Below are 18,887 nucleotides of genomic sequence, written 5' to 3'. Positions count from 1 at the left end.
ACAGCTGAACCAAATGCAGAACCCTCCCCCCTGCAACACACACACCAGGATGATGGACCTCCGTCACTTTGAGAGATTAGATGAGCAGCGATTTGATTCGTACTCTCCCTATACGTGAGCGCACACACATGCACGCACACACATGCACTTCCATTCACACACCTGTCAACACTGGCACAATGGTGGAGAATATGAGAGCGCAAAATAGGTTTCTGCACCACAGAATGCAGCTGGATTAGATTTATTATTGATTTGAGTTGATGCTCTGGGAAAAAAAATGCAGCTGCCAGATCAGTTTGCAACTCACCAGTAAATTAGAAGACTGAATGTATCATTACTACCATCTAATGTATCAGTATGGACATCTCAAAGAATGCATCAAGTCTTCATACAGTGGAAATTAAAGCTCACAACACAGCTTTTCTTTTACACGTCACTTTTAATTTCAGTTTTTATGACATTTAAAAAAAGCAAAACAGATTCTCCTCCTCACTTGCAGAGTCTGCAAACCCAAGACTCTGAAGGTCTGAGGTCTACTAGTACCTGTGTAAATAGGGGTTATTTTCCCCCTTTAAAACTACCCTAAGAAGACAGATTTCTCCAAGCCATCCTCCACTTTGGTGTACTCCAGATGAGATTTGAAGTACTGGCTTTTGTATCTCGGGCTGTTTCGAACATACTCAAGGTAATCAGGGGTTCCAGGGCAGATGACGTTGTCTGCCAGCAAGATAGTGCCTTTCCTTAGGAGGCCACAGTCCTGATTCAAAAAAGAAGAAAGGCAAAACTGGAGTCATGGCAGAAAAAGCAAAGACTTTAATGAGTATAGGATGAGTCAAACAGACTTGCCTCTAGCAGCTTTGTGTCAGGAAGGTAGCGATCTTTCCAGTGATCCAAGAAAACCAAATCAAATGTTTTCACCCCAAACTGTTCCTTCATTTTGGGGATCCACTCGCCAGATGGGCCTTCAACTACCTGGATCTATTAAAAAAATAAGTAAATAGAAAATAAAAATTAAAAAAGGAATATTGCAATTTGACCCTATGCATTCCCTATGCAAATCAGCTTCTTTTTAGAGCTCCTCGTTACCTTATCCTCTAGTCCTGCCCAAGCAATAACCTGACGAGCAATTTTGGCGTAGTCTGGGTTAAATTCAAGAGTGATGATCTTGGCGCGTGGAGGAAGAAGGCTGGCGATGCGCACCGTAGAGTAGCCACAGTAGGTTCCCAGCTCTAACACAGTGACAGGATTCACTTCAGACACCACTGAATCAAGAATGCAGCCTATGACAAAACAAAAAGAAATATTAAAAATATATAGTTAGATCGAATAAGGAACTGATTTTACTCATTGAGCATATCATTAGGAAGTCAGTACCTTTCTCATCCCCGACATTCATGGCCCATTCCTTCTGTCTGCAGAAGTTGTCGATGGCTTTCACCACGCTGCGAGGGTCTCCTCTAGTGGCGTTCTTCTGTACTGCATGTAGGAGTCGCTGGAGTTAGATGCAGGGGAGAAAAAGCACCACTTAATAAAACCTCAATAAGAGTTTACGAGCATCAATTAGTTATAACAGACAATACTTGGATTTGCACAGATATTTTGATCTGATGGTTGAATTTTTAAAGGGGATTTTAAACACATATGGATATAGTTTTGTTAATCTTATCACTTCTTGTGTTATGATTGTGGTTCCAGTGTTTCACACATTTCATAGATGTCCAACAAGAGAAAATTGTGGTCTGCACACTATAAATAAGAGCTAGATACTCGTTTTTTCAACATGAGACAGAATCAAATGATATTTTCCCTCTTATGAAAATATTGTTAAAGGGGAAGTTGTGCTTGTGTTATTTCCTGTTATTACATTAAAACAGACTTCAGAAAGCCAGCTTAGGTTTTCGTCCAAACTCAGCAGGGTTCCTTCCCGCTGCACACCTGATCCCCATCAACCAATCACTCCCAGGAGCCACTCCCAGCCAGCACAGCTGTCTCACATTAGCTCATTAAGCGGTGCCGTATAGGCTGCACCCTCTTCCCACGCGTCTTTCTGAGTCGCCTTACACTTTTATTGGAGCAAACACACAATATACTGGGCCGCCAGGGCCCTTAATACAGCTGTCTGCTAAAGAATGGAGCGTTACTTGCATATTTTTGTGCTTCAGCTCTAAAGCTCTGTAAAACACTGGACACTATTTTAGGTGCACCTGTTCAACTGCTTTTTAATGCAAATATCTAACCAGCAAATTCCATAGCAGCAATTCAATACATTTAGGCATTTAGTTCAAACTGACCGGGGAAGAAGGGTGATTTAAGTGACTTTACTGTGGCATAATTGTTGGTGACAGATGGGCTAGTCTGAGTATTTCAGAAACTGTAGATCTGCTGGGATTTTCCACACACAAGCTTATATAAAGTTTATAAAGAATGGTCAGAAAAAGAGAAAATATTCATTGAGTGGCAGTTTTGTGAGAGAAAATGTACCAGTAGTAGGTCAGATGGCCAGACTGCTTTGAGGCAATAGGAAGACAACAGTGTGTCAACTTGCAGAGATTCATTCCCACATGGTATGCATGAGAGCACTTCTGAACCCATATATCAAAACCTGAAGCAGATTGGCTACAATAACAGAAGACCACACCAGGCACCACTCCTTTTGGGAAACTGAGGCTACAGTTCACACAGGTTCACCATAACTGGACAATAGAAGATTCTAAAAACGGTGACTGATCTAGTGAGTCTCAATTTTTGCTGTGACATTCAGATAGTGGGGCCAGAATTTGTTGTAAATAATACAGAAGTGTAAGTCCATCCTTTCTTATATCAAGGGTTTAGGCAGCTGGTGGTGGTGGTGTAATCGTGTGGGCAATATTTTCTTGGCACACTTTTGCCCTTTCGTACTGAATAAGAATCTTTTAAACCCCACAGTCTACAGGAATATTCTCAGGGAGGCTGCAGTGCTCCAATCCTTTCAAACTGGTTTATTAAACTTGACAATGGATTTTCTATACTCAAACGGCCCCCACTATCACCCGTTCCAATAGGACATCTTTAAGATTTATTTCCAAGCTCCTTAGTTGAACAGGAGATTGCATCATGGATGTGCGGCCAACAAATCTGCAGCAACTGTATAATCCTATCATGTGATCCTATCACCAATGCTCTTATGGATACCTTGTGGGAATGAGTCTCTGCATGTTGACACACTGTTGTCTTCCTATTGGCTCAACGCAGTCTGGCCATCTGACCTACTTACTTTCTAACTATTCTTTATAAACCTTGAATATGCTCATGTGTGGAAAATCCCAGCAAATCTACAGTTTCTGAAATACTCAAGACTACCCCATCTGTCATCAACAGGAATTTTTCCAGCACTTTCTTGAATCTGTGTCACAGAGCATTAATGGTGTTCTCAAGGGGAAAAGGCATCCAATTTAGTACTATCAAGGTGTACTTAATAAAGTGTCCTGTGAGTGTATTTCATACCCTAAGCCCCATACGCAACTAAAAAATGATATTAAAAGTAATAGTGTCTTTAGGGTCATTTGGTTTTCATTAAATTATTAATTAGTGTGTTTTCACACCTGTGGTGTTTAGACCATTTAAATCTAATTGTTTCGTTATCCCCCTTTTCCGGTTTGTGTGGATGTATAGTATACAGTACTGTACAGAATATCACACTCGGGTTTAGACCAAAACAACCACACCGAGACACATGTGTAGGTGGTCTCATGTGCAAATGTACTTGTGTTGTTCATTTAGGGTGTGAATGTGATCCAAGCCTAGATCCAAAACAAACCACCCACTTTACACTGCAAGTTTGAGCTAAAAAATTTACTGTAGCCATGTATACTTTGTATTCTGGGATGTGGCAAGGTATTATAGATGTGCAAAGGTCTGTACAGACTAGCAACTAGCCGTGAAATAAATGTAAATTCTCTGTGTTCTCCAATTTTTAATAGTTCTCCAATAGTCCCCCCAAGGACACATCTGGCCAATAAGTGAACTGAACACTCTCATGTTGTTTGTAGTGAAACATTTAGGTTCACTTGTAGTTCACTTACATTTTTTTCTGTGTGAAAACAAACCAAACCATAGTAAAAAAAAAAAAACTCAAATTCATCAACTGATATGGACCAGCATAAACAAACTACGGGTGTGAAAATGCCCCTGATTTCATGACAACACATAAGCACATCTTTTTGTTCTTTGACATTATGGGGAATTGTGACGTGAATTTAAATCCATTTTGGAATAACGCTCTAAAATGACAAAATGTGGAACAAATGAAGTGATGTGAATACTTTCTGGATGCACAAGCTCAACTACAAGTTTAACTTTTCTTTCCATTTTCTACTCATTTTATGTTTTAAGCATTTCAACTCTTTTTCTTTTTCCAGTCCTTTTTTTGCTTTTACCCTTTTCTACTTTTTGCAGTGTGTTACTGACTTCACACTCAAAAAACCTGTAAAATTAAATTATTTAAAAATATTTAAATAAAAAAAACTTTAGGTTCATAATAGTTTTTGTTAATAGAATGTCTTTAGTATTTTTAATAAATATATTTGCAAATCGCTGCATTTCCAACTTGTGTATGTGAAAGAGTTTTAGGTGCATGACACTCTTACATTAACATCTCTGTAATAGTTATGGTCGCCGTGACACCCCCACCCCCACCCAAAAAAAAGGGAGGCTGAATGAAGAAAAACATGAGAAAAACATAAGAAACCAGACAAGTAAGTTTTGACAATTTCAGTGAAAAGTAGTTTTTACTGAGTGGAATAAATGGTAGACGACTCTGCAGATTGCCTCACATTACTGTTTGTCTCTTAGATTTATTGCCATGAATCTGGTATGCTATATTCTTCGTGGGTGCCACGGATATTTTTACAGTTTATTGTTCACAATCATTTCTTCAGCTGTTTGCTTTCCAGTTTTGGTGAGCCCGTATCCACTAAGCTTCAGGTTTCTGTCCTTACCTGATATGAATGGAGCCCAGTGTGAACCTTTGCTGTTGTAGCCTATCTGCGAGTGGTCACTATATTTTTCACATGCTTTGCTTTTTCTCTCCATCTTGGTTCTGCCATACCTTTTCTATACGCTTCATACACTGTTAAACTAAATCACATCGACACAGTATGTGATGGTTGACACTGTGAGAGGTGAGTGTTTGTGGACGGCGCACCTGAGGACGTGTGGACTGGGTCAGTGTGTCCAGCATTCGCTCCACAATCATGTCGTGCCACAATAGTGCCAGTCCTCCATGATACTGCACAGCAGTGGGAATCAGCCATCTGTACAGAGCATACAGAAGAGCTGCTCCACCTGTGCAGCTGTAGAATAGAGTCAGCCACATGCTGCAACCAGATTGTAAAAATATCAGTTCAGTGCAGGTATGGTGTATAGTGCTATATTATGGAAAAGGACAATGATAAATGAACCCCAGACGCAGTGCAATAACGGCAAATCTGCATGAGATAAATGAAAGCTCCTCTCCTGTCTCCTCTCGCCCTACCTTTCCCTTTGTGTTGGGTTAATGAGATGGGTATTTATGCAGTGTACAGTTGCTGCTTCACTATCAGCTGCTGTTACCGCTGCTGCCATGTCCAAGATGAACACCCACACGAAACTCAATATGATGATATCTCTCAAGGATATCAACTCCAATAAACAGTTGAAAGCACACCACACAGTGCTTTGTGTGGACCTTCCTCCTCTCAGGAGCAATTAGTCTGTTTAGATTTCTCCAGCACAGATAAATGGGTAAGAAAAGGGTGTGTGTGGGGAGGGGGAGCACAGCCAGAATTCTAAACAAAAGCTGCTTCTGTGGGAAAGCAGTGAAAAGCATGGCTGGAAACAACTCTACCTTGCACTAATAATACAACTGTGGGAGACTATTGGCTGTTGAGGTAATTCCTTTTGATTTGGAGTTTTAGTTGCATGGCAACTGGCCGGGGGTTAAGAGCTGTGTCACAAAAGGCAGAGCTTTGGGACTTTAACCTTTACTTACTTTACTTTGCTTCTTCTGAACATACAGGAACAGGCGCAGAAAATAAAATGGAATTTTAGAAAGGCTGCATAAACACACACATGCATGTTTATCATTGTGCAGATGAACAGCTGCATGAAGTTGCATGCTTTTCCTACTATCTACCTGAATTCAAACTCCACTGGAACAAAAACAGAGAAGGCACAACAAAACTGGTAAAAAGGGAATTTGTGAAATGCTTTTTTGGTTTTGCATGGCTGAAATCCGCGTCAGTTACAGGAATTACCATTGATGTCCCACAGTTTCACAACACTATTTCACAATACTATTTCGCAAACTCTTCAGTCCATAATATGAATTCAAACCAGACTGAGCAGTGGTTTTTCTTTAGCAACTGCAGGACTAATTCTTCTTAGGAAAAAAAAACCCGGTTGCATTCTTAAAATCTTACTTTTTATTACAATCCCAGGGAACAGAAGAATAGAAGACTTACGTGTGCAGGCAGGCTCGCTCTCAGCTCTCTTCTCGCTTCCCCTGCCGCTAGAGGAAAATCTGCTGGTTTCCTAACAGGCGGACATATGCCTACGTTTACATGAGGCTAACTCCTCCCTCCTCTTCCATCCACCCTCCTACTCAGAGCTGTGCTTGTGAGCATGCAAGGAATGTACAGCAGACCTAATCTCAACAGTCAGCACACTCACACTTGCTCAGTCTTGACAAACACAGGGCGCACTGTTTGTTGTGCATAGCATTTCATCATTTATTAGGGTTAAATATGTGTGTTGATTAAATCACCTTTATCATTTGTAGGTGTTTGCCCTGATATTCTTAGTGGGTAATTATCCTATTTACATTTCATAATTTTAATTTGATACTTGAGCTGTGTGAAGACACCCCTTCTACACCTCAGACCTAAGTGGGATTTATAAGCTAGCAGAGGGAGCATTTGTTGTCTACTCTGGTTCAGGGACTGCCCATCTGCCTGCAGAGAGCTCTGTTGCCAGATGGAGGCAGTATACAAATATGTGGTACAACTGGGGCCCGTTCTTCGTACCTCGCTAAGTAGGTTAGCCGGATTAGATTGTTGACGATTTCGCGTGATCCTGGATCAGTCGGTTCCCCGAAGCTCATCCGGGACTTGCTGTCATAGCAACAGAGCCGTAAGCGTAAACCTGCTCGGGAGCAGGTTTACTTTATGTAAACAGGATTAGATCGCGGCCACGCAGGTATGTCCGCTTCATTTATACGAAAGCAACAGCGATATTTTTCCACTGTTTCACCATAAATAAATAACATCAATGTAACTAAAGATAATGCAGCACTTGATCCTTTTATTGATGTCACACAGATACATACAGGTCATTTCCTAAAAAAGGGAAATGTACTATTAACATTCTATTACATGTATGTGATTATTACAGATGTAATTCATATTTCAGAGTAGTAATTGTAAATTACTTCGTGTAATCAAGATGAGAGACCACGGCTATAAAAGCGAAGGTGGATTTGGGAAGCCTGTCGCAGCCATGTCCTGTCCGTATACGCGACCAACCCATTGCGGAAGGTGCAAGATTGATAAGGAGAGTCCTCAGAATTCAGCATATATTGCGGGACAGACAGGATCCTTTAGCTCAGCGCGACAGTGTGCTCATTGAGAGATATCGATTTTCCCGTGAGGGTATTATTTACTTAACCAACTTGTTGACGAGGGGGTGCAGGACCACCACCTGTCTTTTTTTGCTCTGCCCTTTTCTTGGTTGCTGTTATAAACAAACAAACAGATTATTTCAGGGTCTCTTTCCAAGAGACGAAAAGCAATATAAGTGATAAATATTACCATTCTATAGAATATTCTTATATTTCACTTTTACTTGTTCCCATGTTCTAGTGGGTCCTGTTGTGGCTCTAATGTGAAAGAGGATATAATATAACAATATAATATAATGTAATATAATATTGGATAATATAGTGTGATATGATAAATCTACCCTACCGCCTACTGGTGTTGGCCAGAGGGGCCGATGGCGCAATATGGCAGCCTGGCTTCTGTCAGTCTGCCCCAGGGCAGCTGTGGCTACAACCGTAGCTGCCTCCACCAGTGTGTGAATGTGAGAGTGAATGAATAGTGGCATTGTAAAGCGCTTTGGGTGCCTTGAAAAGCGCTATATAAATCCAATATATTATTATTATTATTATTAAATTACTTACGAGTTTAATTTGTCAGCAACTTTCTGCCAGCCCTCTCTCCTTGCTTTTGCAGCCTTTGCAGTGTTCCCTTGCGTTCTGATTAAACTCTGAAACTCCTGAAATCCCTCACTCAGGAGTTCTTGCTCTGCTGCCGAAAAATACCGAGCCGAGCGCGCTCCTTCGACATTTTCGCCGACCAATCAGAGGGTTGCCGATCAATGTTTCTACTATCGATGCGTAGCCCCTTTTACGACACCCAGTGATGTCACATTACTGCGTCCAGCTGTAGTAATCGTCAACAGCAGGTGTGTTCGGGGAACCGGATTAGCGAGCTCACGGTTAGCGCGATGATTTGATCTTGGATGTGTCATTTGATCTTGGATGTAGTAAGCGACGTACGAAGAACGGGCCCCTGGTCTGTGGGTCGCTCATGTTGTTGTTTTTCCATCAACCAGCCACAGAGAAAAGCAAAGTTACAACATAGAAAGAGGTGAAGTGAAACAGAGTAGTAAAAGCAATGAAACATGTCCACTGTAGCCACTCTCTGTGCTTTTCATTACGCATTTTTTTTTATCTTTGAAGTTTTTATCTCCTGTTCCTGGTGAACTCTGCTGTTGCTCCCTTCTCTTTTCCAGCCCACTTGTCAACCAATCAGCATTCAGCAGATGCTTACATCATCTGCATCCAGCGACATGCAGTTAGGATCTTGGAGGACTGCACTGGAGCACATCTGGGGTGGGTGAAAACCCTTCTCCCCCCTCTGCCCAAATGGAAATGTGTACGCAGATGGACATATTTGCGGGATAATAAATCCTGCTTTACACTGTTGCCATTTCAATACTTGGGTATAAAGAAGGGGAGGTCTTCATTTGCTTTTTTAGAAGAAAAAATAAAACAAATCTTCTGTTCTGTTATCAAAACTTAAGGATATTGTACGCTTGGTTTGAGGCACTTTTCTTGTAGGACAAAATTGTACTTTGGTCATTGCCTAACTTAGACAGCTAACAAAAGACCAAACAACCCAAGTCAGGCTAATAAACATTATCAAAAGCTGTGCTCATGATGCCAGCACCAGGCTACACCCACCGCTGACCAAATCCCATCACAGAGATAGTTCACTGGGCTCTAAATGTCACAAAGCCAGTGTGTCTAGAAGGCAATCCAGGGGTGAGTTAGACACTGGGCAGCTGTGGCTCTTTTCTCTGGCAGCAGTTCCAACATTGTCAAGAGAAAGGAACTGAACTGTAAAGCTTCCTCCCGTGACCACTCATATTTGTCCAGCAAGATCTCAAACAGGCCCCATGGTTTCAGCTTTGAGATGTGTCGCAGATGTCCTGGAGACAAGGAAAACGGACCAGAACACTTTTAGGAAGGAAAAGATGAACTGCGTAAGAGAATTAAAAAGAGAGTTAATTAAATAGGTAAAACTTTCTGTGTCAAACTACAATAAGAAACAAACAAAGTGATCGCACAATGACACAAAATTACCCTTAGAGTTGAAATATCGTTTAGAATTTCTCCCTGAGAGGGCAAACTGTGATGGAAGAGGTCCTAGTAGCTCAATGATGTGGGCAATGTGATCTGAAAGGACATGAGTACACACCGTACTATAAGCACATAAATCAAGGACAAGAGAAATTTGTGTACACCACAAACCTTCCTCGCGGGAAAATGTGGCTCCTGACTGTGGGTCGAACAAATAGTCCCCTGTGGCCAATTCAAAAGCCTACACAGAGAGGGACAAAAATAAAAATGGTTGTAGTGAATCTATGAATGTCAATGAGATGTGTGACCTTCATTTCTTTCTTCTTTTTTTATTTTGTTTTTACACTTATATCCAGGTACTTAGCTCACCATGCAGGCAGTGCTCCAGATGTCAGCGGGTGTGCCATAGTCAGCACCAATCAGGACCTCCACAGAACGATACTGACACGTCTGGATGTCTTCGGTAAAGTGTTTGTGCTGGCAACAAGATAGATGAGCTGCATACAAGGCTGCACAAAATCTCTCTATGTTAAATTAAAAACCTGTGACCCTTAATCTATATGCACATGGTTGTGTAAGCCAGCGGTCCCCAACCCCTGGGCCCGGTCCGTGAGTCGTTTGGCACCGGGCCACAAGAGTTGAGGCTCGGGTGTGAAATGTATGGTTTTCAGGGTTTTTTATCGGTTTTTAGCATGACTTTGTTATCGTTTTTAATCGTTAACTCTGTTTCCTGGGTCTTTTCACGTGTGTTATGAATAAACCGGTACTGGTTTTATTTTGTTGTATTTATCCGCGACACCTTAAAGGCCGGTCCGTGAAAATATTGTTGGGCATAAACCGGTCCGTGGCGCAAAAAAGGTTGGGGACCGCTGGTGTAAGCCACTGTTATGATGATGACGACAGACCAGATTATTTCAATAATTATGATAAATAACTATTCTTAGGAACAACTGGAATTTAACATATTAGCATGCTAACATTTACTGACTGGCATTAAACACAGAGTGAAACTGAGGTTGATGAGCATGTCTTTATTATTTTATTTTGTTATAAACATAACTTTATCCAATAATAGGAGTAAAAGTTCATGAATGACCCAAGTTATTAGAGTTCGTTCAAAGGGTAGTGAGGTTTTAGTACGTCCAGAGTTTGCGTACAGTGCCATACGTACAGCCAGGGTGGGATTTGCTTTGGAGATTTGGTGATTTACCCTCTACTCTGGTCTATATGTTCGTCACTCTAATATATTATTATTACCTTCCCACCACAACCTTCCTGTATAGGGTTATGATGGGGTGATAGAGAGAAACAGCCGCATTCCTGAGTGATTAAATCAATCCTAACCTGATCGTCATCTGTTTTGTCACAAGTTAGAATCGGTGATCAACGATGCTGTACAGAATGTTAGCCATTTTCACACATTAATTAACTCACAGTCAATTGCCAATCTCAGTAAATGTAAGGGAGCTGCCCCCATCCGTGTACAAAGATTTGCAGATGTGCATAAAGGAGGGGTGATTTTAATCTACTATAGTGGAAATTTTTTCTTTTTCAACAACATTTTGTGCTGTTGAATTTTGAGAACTTTTCATCTTAAAGTCAAATGGCACAGCTACTAAAATAGTTCTAAGTTGCTGTGTCTGAAGAAGAAGACCTGAAACTGAGAATATTGGACATGTTGATTTCTGTGTTCAGGGTGGGACTAATCCTGGTTCGTGCCCTTTGGATCCATGCACCTGCAAGTGATCAGCTCACCTGTTCCTGTTCCTGACTTTCTCTAACATTCACCCTAAACTTTGACAGTTTTGTTTGTTTGTGCTGTAAATAAACTTGTTAAAACAATCCGCCTGAAGCCCTGACAAATATCATTTAAAAAATAGTCTTGTGACACTGCGGCTATATGTTTATATTCAGAACCCTTAAAGATTATAATTATTCTATAGACATTTCATTGACAGCAGGGATAAATACCATAATAGGCTACAGAATAATTTTTCATTTTTCTTGCATGCTTTTAAAATGTTACCATAGAAAACAGCATCTTGATCTGTTTTTCTGACTCGGACAAATAAAATGGAAACCATCAGTTGTAATGAACTGCACAAGATTGCTACATACGCCTCTCTTAAGCTACATGTCAGCCCACACAGTCTCACAAGCGACATATGGCAGCTGTGTTTTCACCACAGGGCACTGTAAATATGGCTATCATGCCGTGCACCTGCTGCATTGCATCATAATGATGACTTAGAAGCATTTTTAATGCACTCGTGTGGCCATTTATGAAACAGAGTGCAGTTTACTTCAAAGTTCTGAGTGTGTTTTGATTAAATGTGGGAATAATACTATAATATCAAATACTTAAAGGTTTAATAAAGCCAGAATCCTGAAGCACAAAGCCCTGGGCAGTTGCAGCTGAATTTATGGTATGACATAGACCAACTCAACTCTAAACTCCGAAAGGCAACAACCGTGTGATCTGGAATTCAGATATTCTCTAGAAATCAAAAACAAACAGAAACATATTCCCTAATAAAAATAAATTCACTCACCACCCAGCAGGCATTGCCTAGATCAGCAATCTTGATGAGGATTTTGTCAGCATTGTGAGGCTTCAGTAGGTCCAGAATAACATCTGAGTCACTGGTGCCTTAAGTACATAAAACAACATGACAGCTAAGAAAGTACTTTTACTACTTACGATCCATGTAGCCTTTCAGTTTATGTAAACACACAGCCCAAAGTACAGATTTGAGCCAAAATGCAAGTTTCCACAGAAAGAGGAACAAACTGTTGGCTTTAGAGTTACTTTCCCTCCAAGAAATCTTCTTAGACTCACCTTGTGGACATGATGGTGAAGGTAGCAGAGAATCTCTGTCTGCAGTCTGATGTAATAACAATGATCTGGATCCAGAGACAGCAGCATCTGTGCTTAGGTCTGGACACGAGCAGAAGGAGTCTCTGAGGCTGTGTGCAGCTAAATTCAATCTGTCTTCCAACAGCAGAGTCTGTCTTCTTACAGTGATGTTAGAACCTGTTAGCTTAGAGTGACAAGTGGAGCCATGGGTGCTAGAGGTAGCACCGACAGAAACGGACACATCAGGCTTGCCTCGTCGGCTTCTGTCTTTCCTCGTCAGTCGCTTAATTGGACTTCTGGAAATCCTGCTGGACTGTAGGGCACAGTCATACGTGGAAAACAATCAGCAGAGAGCATGGACCGAAGAAATTAATAAGAAATGTGCTTAGTGATTTATCACAAATCTATGCCTGCTTTGTGAGATCCAGCAAAAATGCAGAATAATGCAACTACAAGTGATGTTTCATATTCTATTAGTACTTAAGTGCACAGACAACAGTGGATGTATTTAGCATTGTTTTTATATTTCATACCTCAGCAGTGAATCATAAAGTTTTCACATGATTTAGAGCAGGTTGCTGACAACAAGCTATGGTGAAACCACAACAGCGGCTATTGGAAGGACATCAAAATAACCAGTTGTGTCTGCTTACTGTTTCAGCATTGCTTAGTGCCCAGTCCTGATAGTCACAGTAAGTTGCCTACTGTAGAATATATACCATAAGTAATACACCATAGGAGCTGTACTCTCTAAATACATGATAACCTGCTCTTTACTTGTCTGTACTCCACTGCAGTGCATATATTGCAAACGCCTCTTTCCAGTGTCTCTTTAGGATGAGAAAGGAAGAAAAATACAGTAGAATGAACACATATAACGTGCTCTCCAATCTCTGCCCAAACTCTCTGTAAAAGTTACACACACCTGAGTGGGTAGTAAGAAAAAAATGCTGCAATATGAATGCCATAATTATTGATTATATGAATGTTACAAATGCAAAAAAACAGGCAGAGCATATTTTCTGACTGAGGTGAAGAGGCCACAACTGCTCAGCAACTCAGCAACTGCTGATAAAAATCAAGTATGAACAGTAACTTTTCCCATATCCACTCACTGTGGATAGAAGTCTCAGTGTAGTGTGCTTGTACAGAAGACCGGTTGTTACACAGTTTGACAAAGATGAAGGAGCTTATAGGATGCATCAGTATAAAAGCAAAACACCAACTCCATCTTACCCACTCCCCAAGAGTGTGGAAAACCCCAGTCAGCTTTCCGAGTAACTTGGGCGCACTCTAAGTAAGTCAAAGTATAAAAGTAAAGGTCATAATACAATCAGAGCTGAATAAAAATGTATTAATAAGATAATAATATCAGAGGAATATATTTCATATTGCACACCTGTTTTTCTCTGGAAACTGTGTTCACTGGCAAATGGAAAAACATCAGGAGGGGAAAAAGGCACAAATGTGGTTAAGGTACTTCCCGAGACACCATATAACTGAGTCATATGTAGGCTAATTATTAGCACAGCATCGCTAACCTGAGGTGCTGGTGAATACAGGAGACCTGGGCATCTGCCACAGCTTGGTGTCGGCCGCGAGCTTTTGAACATAAACCTCATCCACTCTCAGAAGGATGTTTTCTGGCTTGATGTCTGTGTGAATGATCTTGCATTTAGTGTGCAAGTAATCTAAACCCTGAAGAACCTGTGAGAAGGAACCGTAATCAGATCACTGACATAGGCAAAGACAGAACATCTTCTGTTTACAGAAAAACCTCAAATAGTGGTCATAGACAGGGGACCATTTCAAAGGTTGGAATAAAGGATTGCACAAAACCTGTCTGAGGATGCTCTTAACGCAGGGAAGAGGGAGGCCTGTGTAGTTCGATTTGATGATCCACCTCAGCAGCTGGTGCCCAAGAACCTCCAGAACCATGCACACATCTGTTGAGCAATTAAGGACCTGCTTTTATACCACAGAACCTGAATATTACACCCTGGGTATTTAGAAGAAGCCAGAATACACTTACAAGATCTGCACCACTCAATGAAATACTACAAGTTGCGGAGCAGATAATTGTGATCGACCATCTTTATAAAGGATACGCTCTCCATTCACTCCAGTCACCCTGAAGTCATCAATGAGCTGGACTATGCTGTCTCGTTTAGGATCTTTGGGGTCGCTGTCTCTTACCTGATGATTAAACAAGTACGTATTGAACAAAAATAAATAAAAATGAAGAGGACACATGATTTCATAGCATGGTGACATTATTGTGACTCCACAGTGATGTACATAAAATAGCAAAATGATCGCAGAAAACCTTTGCAGTTCATTGCACCACTAAACACGCTGATTACTCAGACTTCTGCTCGTGGCCAGACTAAGCCTAACCCTAAGCCAGTTCTGTTACACGAGTGTTTTAAGAGCACTCCAAAATGACTTGAATCTGACAGCAATGTGACCACACTGACGCATTTCAGAAGTTTGATCTCATCCAGTGCCGTCTCTGTGAATGTTTGAGCACTCTTCACCACCTTCAGAGCCACAAATTGCCCTTTCCTGCATGCAAACAATTATGTCAGTGAGTTACTGGATCATATTGATAATTGTTGTGTAAAAAGTCAAGTGGACCAAACCTGTACTTACACCATATCCCAGCAGAGCCACACAGTAGAGAAATGACCCCATCCCAACTTTTTAACAACTTGGTAACGGTCAACAAAAATGTCTCCAATCTCTACAGGGTAGTAACCACCTGCAATGAAATACGCAGCAGATGTGAAAATTGAAGATCTCAACCAGGGGAGCTGGATTTCAGGGTCGGTGTCTTACCTACCTATGCAATAGTCAGCAGGATTCTCCTGTTGCTCATCGTAAAATCCCTGAGGCTCAGGTGAAACAGCATTCCTCTGTACAGTTTGAGGGCAGCGGTGATCCTGGCTAGGCTTACGAGTCCGTGCTGTGTTAGAAGTGGCGTGGGTCCTGGTTTTGATGGGTGGATTAAAAGAGTTTGTTGTAATCAGCGCTGCTATCGTAGCAGCATACGATGAGGACATGTTTATCTGGAGCCTGATGAACTCGAGCCCAGCTGGAGGAGGGTCAAGAAGACAGCAGCACTCAGGAAGCTTATAACAAAAATGTATCTGCATACGTTCAAGAAGGAAGGAGGTCCTAAATCATTTCCCGCATGTGTAAAGCAAGAGTTCACTGGCTTGGAGTCTGGCAGCTGGTTTGTATTGTTAGCTACTGAGTGCAGTAGGTTGCTGCAATGACATTTTAAAAGAGCCAGTGAATGCGTATGATTATTTTTAGCTGGATGAATGGCATGTCAACGTAAATAGCTCGTGACACCAGCCAGCTGCAACTGAAATCTTACTGATATTGCATGAACTGCTGCAGTGCAGGAGCCACTGCTGTAAACAAGCAATGGCAAACTAGTCCATTTTACTTCACATTTGTACCACAGTTACAGCGCTTCAGTTTCGGCAAGACAGTAAAACAACTAGACACATACATGCAGGCTAGACTGCTCTCGTGGCATTCAACAAATAGCTGAACGTTGTGTGTGTGGTTATAAAAGTTTTAATTGGTGGCTGACACAAGAGGAAATTTCTAAAAGTCACTTTAAAAATTACTCTTTTTTTATTTTACCTTTTTTAGCAACGAATGAAAAAAAATTCATCGGCTCACTGACAGGAAAGGAGCTTTAAACAGAGAGGGGAAAACAGCCCTTTGGCTTGCTTCCTCTTTATGCTGCCTAGCTAAAGATTCTTCTGCAGTGTGTGACATTCACATATGTCTTTTGTAAGGTATTTTGTATTGTACATATGATAAATTTGCCATTTCTTCCTCGAAAAGACTTATTCCGAAAGGGCTTTTTTTTTTCCCCGTGGGAGACGTCGAGAGTACATCAACTCGGAAACCGTTATCCCTCTCTAAATACCCAGCCACGTTCAAGGAAGAAGCAACTTACCGTTGTGTGCAATGTATCCACTTTTAGTATTTGTAACGCGGGAAATGAACGAGCCTGACACGAGGACATTCTCAGCCCGCTCTCCTCTGTGCGACTGGAAAAACACACTCAGGTCCAGGAATAGCAGCCTGCCGCTCCTGCTACCAGGGGCGCATCCGGATTTTTTTCATAGGGGTGGCACACCAGAAACACAATTTCCAGTTTTATTATGTTGTTGTCAAATATAGATGACTTGAAAAATATGTCAAAAAAGAGAGAAAGAAAATAATTATATGCCTAGTTAATCTGCTGATATTAAAGTTGATATTACTGAAAATAGGTACAAATGAAAACCAAATAACATTTTGAAATCCATACTAATGTGTTACAACTATTGATTGAATGACTGGAAGTCCCAACCATTGCTTTAATGATTCATAAGCAGAGTCGAGCAGAAGCTTAAGACTCTGAGAGAGTGCTCCTGCCTGCATGTAGCAGACATGCATTTCTGACAACATTATTGCTATCTAGCGACTAGCTCGATTTACAGAGGTGGTAAGGAGCTTGTCTTCTTATTTCTTTGTATTCAACTTTTCAACAAATTTTCATTTTGAGAAGAATGCTACTCAGTATGTTCCTGTAAAAAAAAAAAAAAAAAACACAAACACAAACAAAAAAAGAAAACGCAGTAAAAAGTAACTGGTGATTACATGCATTGGAGCAACAGGAAATGTAAAAAAAAAAAAAAAATGGATATTGCGCTTATGTCTGTGAAGGTTCTCAGTCATCCAGGTCATCGTAGTCAAAGGAGCTTGCAAAGAAAAGCGTCTGGACTTCTTTAAGTTGCTTGAAGACGTTTCACCTCTCATCCGAGAAGCTTCTTCAGTTCTAATGTCAAATGGTGGAGAGTCCCAGATATAAACCTAGTGGGGGGATACTCCCACTAGGTTTATATCTGGGACTCTCCACCATTTGACTTTGCGCTTGTGCTGTGCAACACTGCAAATATATATATATATTTTTTTTTTCTATTTATTTTTAAAAGTAAATACAGGACCAGTATTTACCAGTACTGCAGATACTTTAACCTATAAATCAGAATCAGAATACTTTATTGATCCCTGGGGGAAATTATTTTGCATTATTATATGCAAAAGGCAGCTTTTGTAGGGGAGAGCAGTGCGCCATGATTTTGAACATATTTTAATGACCACTAAATTGTTGTGATTTTTACTTTCTGCAATACTTCATTAAAACAACAAAATCCTCCTTTCATCTTTATTTTAAACTAGGGTTTTGTTTTGTTTTTAGACATTAAATGTAAATGTGCCTCCAAAGCATTTTGGGTCAGTTTTCATTTTTCACAGTGAATGTGTGTATATTTTTTCCATTTCCAAAAAGATAATTTAAGACATTTCAGTGTACTTGGAAAATAGGAAATCCTATCACACTAGCACTAATCAATTACCAAGAACTGCACTGGTGTTGAGGTTATACCATTTTGATAAATCCACTTATCTCTTCATTATATACTCTGGTTAATAGTTTAGAAGTGGTAGGTTTAGCACAGAGTACAACCACAGGTCATTTTCAGCACAACTTTGCTGCATATAGTACAAACACATTTGAATTTTGATTTCAACATGACACTTTATTTAGATCTCATACATACAGAACAGAGCAGGCCTTGTTTAGCCTAACTTCATAGGCCTGGTTATAAAGAGAGAAGAAAAGAGAAAACAGCTGCACTTAAATATCTTTTCTTTTTTAAGAAATAAAGAAAATATAAAGTATAACCAAATATTAAACATATCACACAGCTTAATGAAATTTTAAACATACATTACTAATTCCTGCACTGATGAGAAAGGGCTACAGTAGATGGCTACAAAACGTTATAGGTTCATAAATATAATATAGTTTGAATACATTTGCTTTAGAGCTAAATTTATATTATTTCTTTTGAACTTAGAGTACATTATATGAAAAATACCTTTATGACCCCCAGTGCACAGCAGTTTGGTCTTTGATTTCAGTCTTTAACAAGCTGGAAGGAGCTCTATGAAGCAGGAAACAGAGGATGTGAACCCATCAGACAGGCGTAGACACGAGGTTCATGTTCCACAGTGTGCTACAGTTTGTAACTGAGCAAAAACATCACAAGCACACACAAAAGAAAACTACATTCAGATGAGTCTGAAGATCAAATACAGAAAAAAAGGCAAAATCATATTAAAACCATGAAAGAAACATGCTATGTTGTTACAACAATACAAATATTTTCAGTTTACTTCTTCTGGTTTCTGTAGTGTACATTGCAAAATGCTACCCAGGCTGATTGTGAAAACAATGTAATAATGCTACTGATATACAAAGATACAGAGGTGGGACCAAGTCATTGTTTTGCAAGTCTC

The 18,887-nt window shown here is 40.4% G+C and overlaps 2 protein-coding genes and 1 long non-coding RNA gene across 7 annotated transcripts; 1 reads left to right on the top strand and 2 right to left on the bottom strand.

Moving 5' to 3' along the window:
- Window positions 1-419: 419 nt before the first annotated feature.
- Window positions 420-6,584, bottom strand: comtb (catechol-O-methyltransferase b). The gene is made up of 6 exons (XM_082532414.1): window positions 6,480-6,584; window positions 5,183-5,354; window positions 1,375-1,492; window positions 1,087-1,280; window positions 847-978; window positions 420-757 (listed from the first exon to the last, which is right to left on the bottom strand). The coding sequence occupies exons 2-6, from the start codon at window positions 5,351-5,353 to the stop codon at window positions 578-580; spliced, it is 795 nt and encodes a 264-aa protein (XP_082388540.1). The 5' UTR covers window position 5,354; window positions 6,480-6,584; the 3' UTR covers window positions 420-577.
- Window positions 6,585-6,909: 325 nt separating this feature from the next.
- On the top strand, window positions 6,910-8,925 carry LOC309706147. The gene is made up of 2 exons (XR_014276684.1): window positions 6,910-7,011; window positions 8,577-8,925. It is a non-coding gene; the product is annotated as an uncharacterized lncRNA (long non-coding RNA).
- LOC309706145 (SRSF protein kinase 3-like) lies at window positions 8,578-16,653 on the bottom strand. Of its 5 annotated transcripts, none has more exons than XM_082532409.1 (15): window positions 16,495-16,652; window positions 15,358-15,609; window positions 15,168-15,276; window positions 14,993-15,080; window positions 14,624-14,711; window positions 14,355-14,461; window positions 14,057-14,222; window positions 13,915-13,940; window positions 13,752-13,808; window positions 12,498-12,828; window positions 12,211-12,308; window positions 10,028-10,135; window positions 9,830-9,899; window positions 9,662-9,754; window positions 8,581-9,507 (listed from the first exon to the last, which is right to left on the bottom strand). In XM_082532409.1, the coding sequence occupies exons 2-15, from the start codon at window positions 15,575-15,577 to the stop codon at window positions 9,323-9,325; spliced, it is 1,746 nt and encodes a 581-aa protein (XP_082388535.1). In that variant the 5' UTR covers window positions 15,578-15,609; window positions 16,495-16,652; the 3' UTR covers window positions 8,581-9,322. The 5 variants fall into 5 exon arrangements, with proteins under 5 accessions (XP_082388538.1, XP_082388539.1, XP_082388535.1 ...); XM_082532411.1 differs by having other exon boundaries at window positions 9,358-9,557; XM_082532413.1 differs by having other exon boundaries at window positions 8,580-9,507; window positions 9,662-9,899; window positions 16,495-16,637.
- Between the last annotated feature and the right edge of the window lie 2,234 nt (window positions 16,654-18,887).

Source organism: Aulonocara stuartgranti (genome assembly GCF_965226115.1).
Source record: "Aulonocara stuartgranti genome assembly, chromosome: 5".
Classification (NCBI taxonomy): Eukaryota; Metazoa; Chordata; class Actinopteri; order Cichliformes; family Cichlidae; genus Aulonocara; species Aulonocara stuartgranti.
Note: the sequence above shows the minus strand (reverse complement) of the source record. Positions and strands in the feature narration are given on the sequence as shown.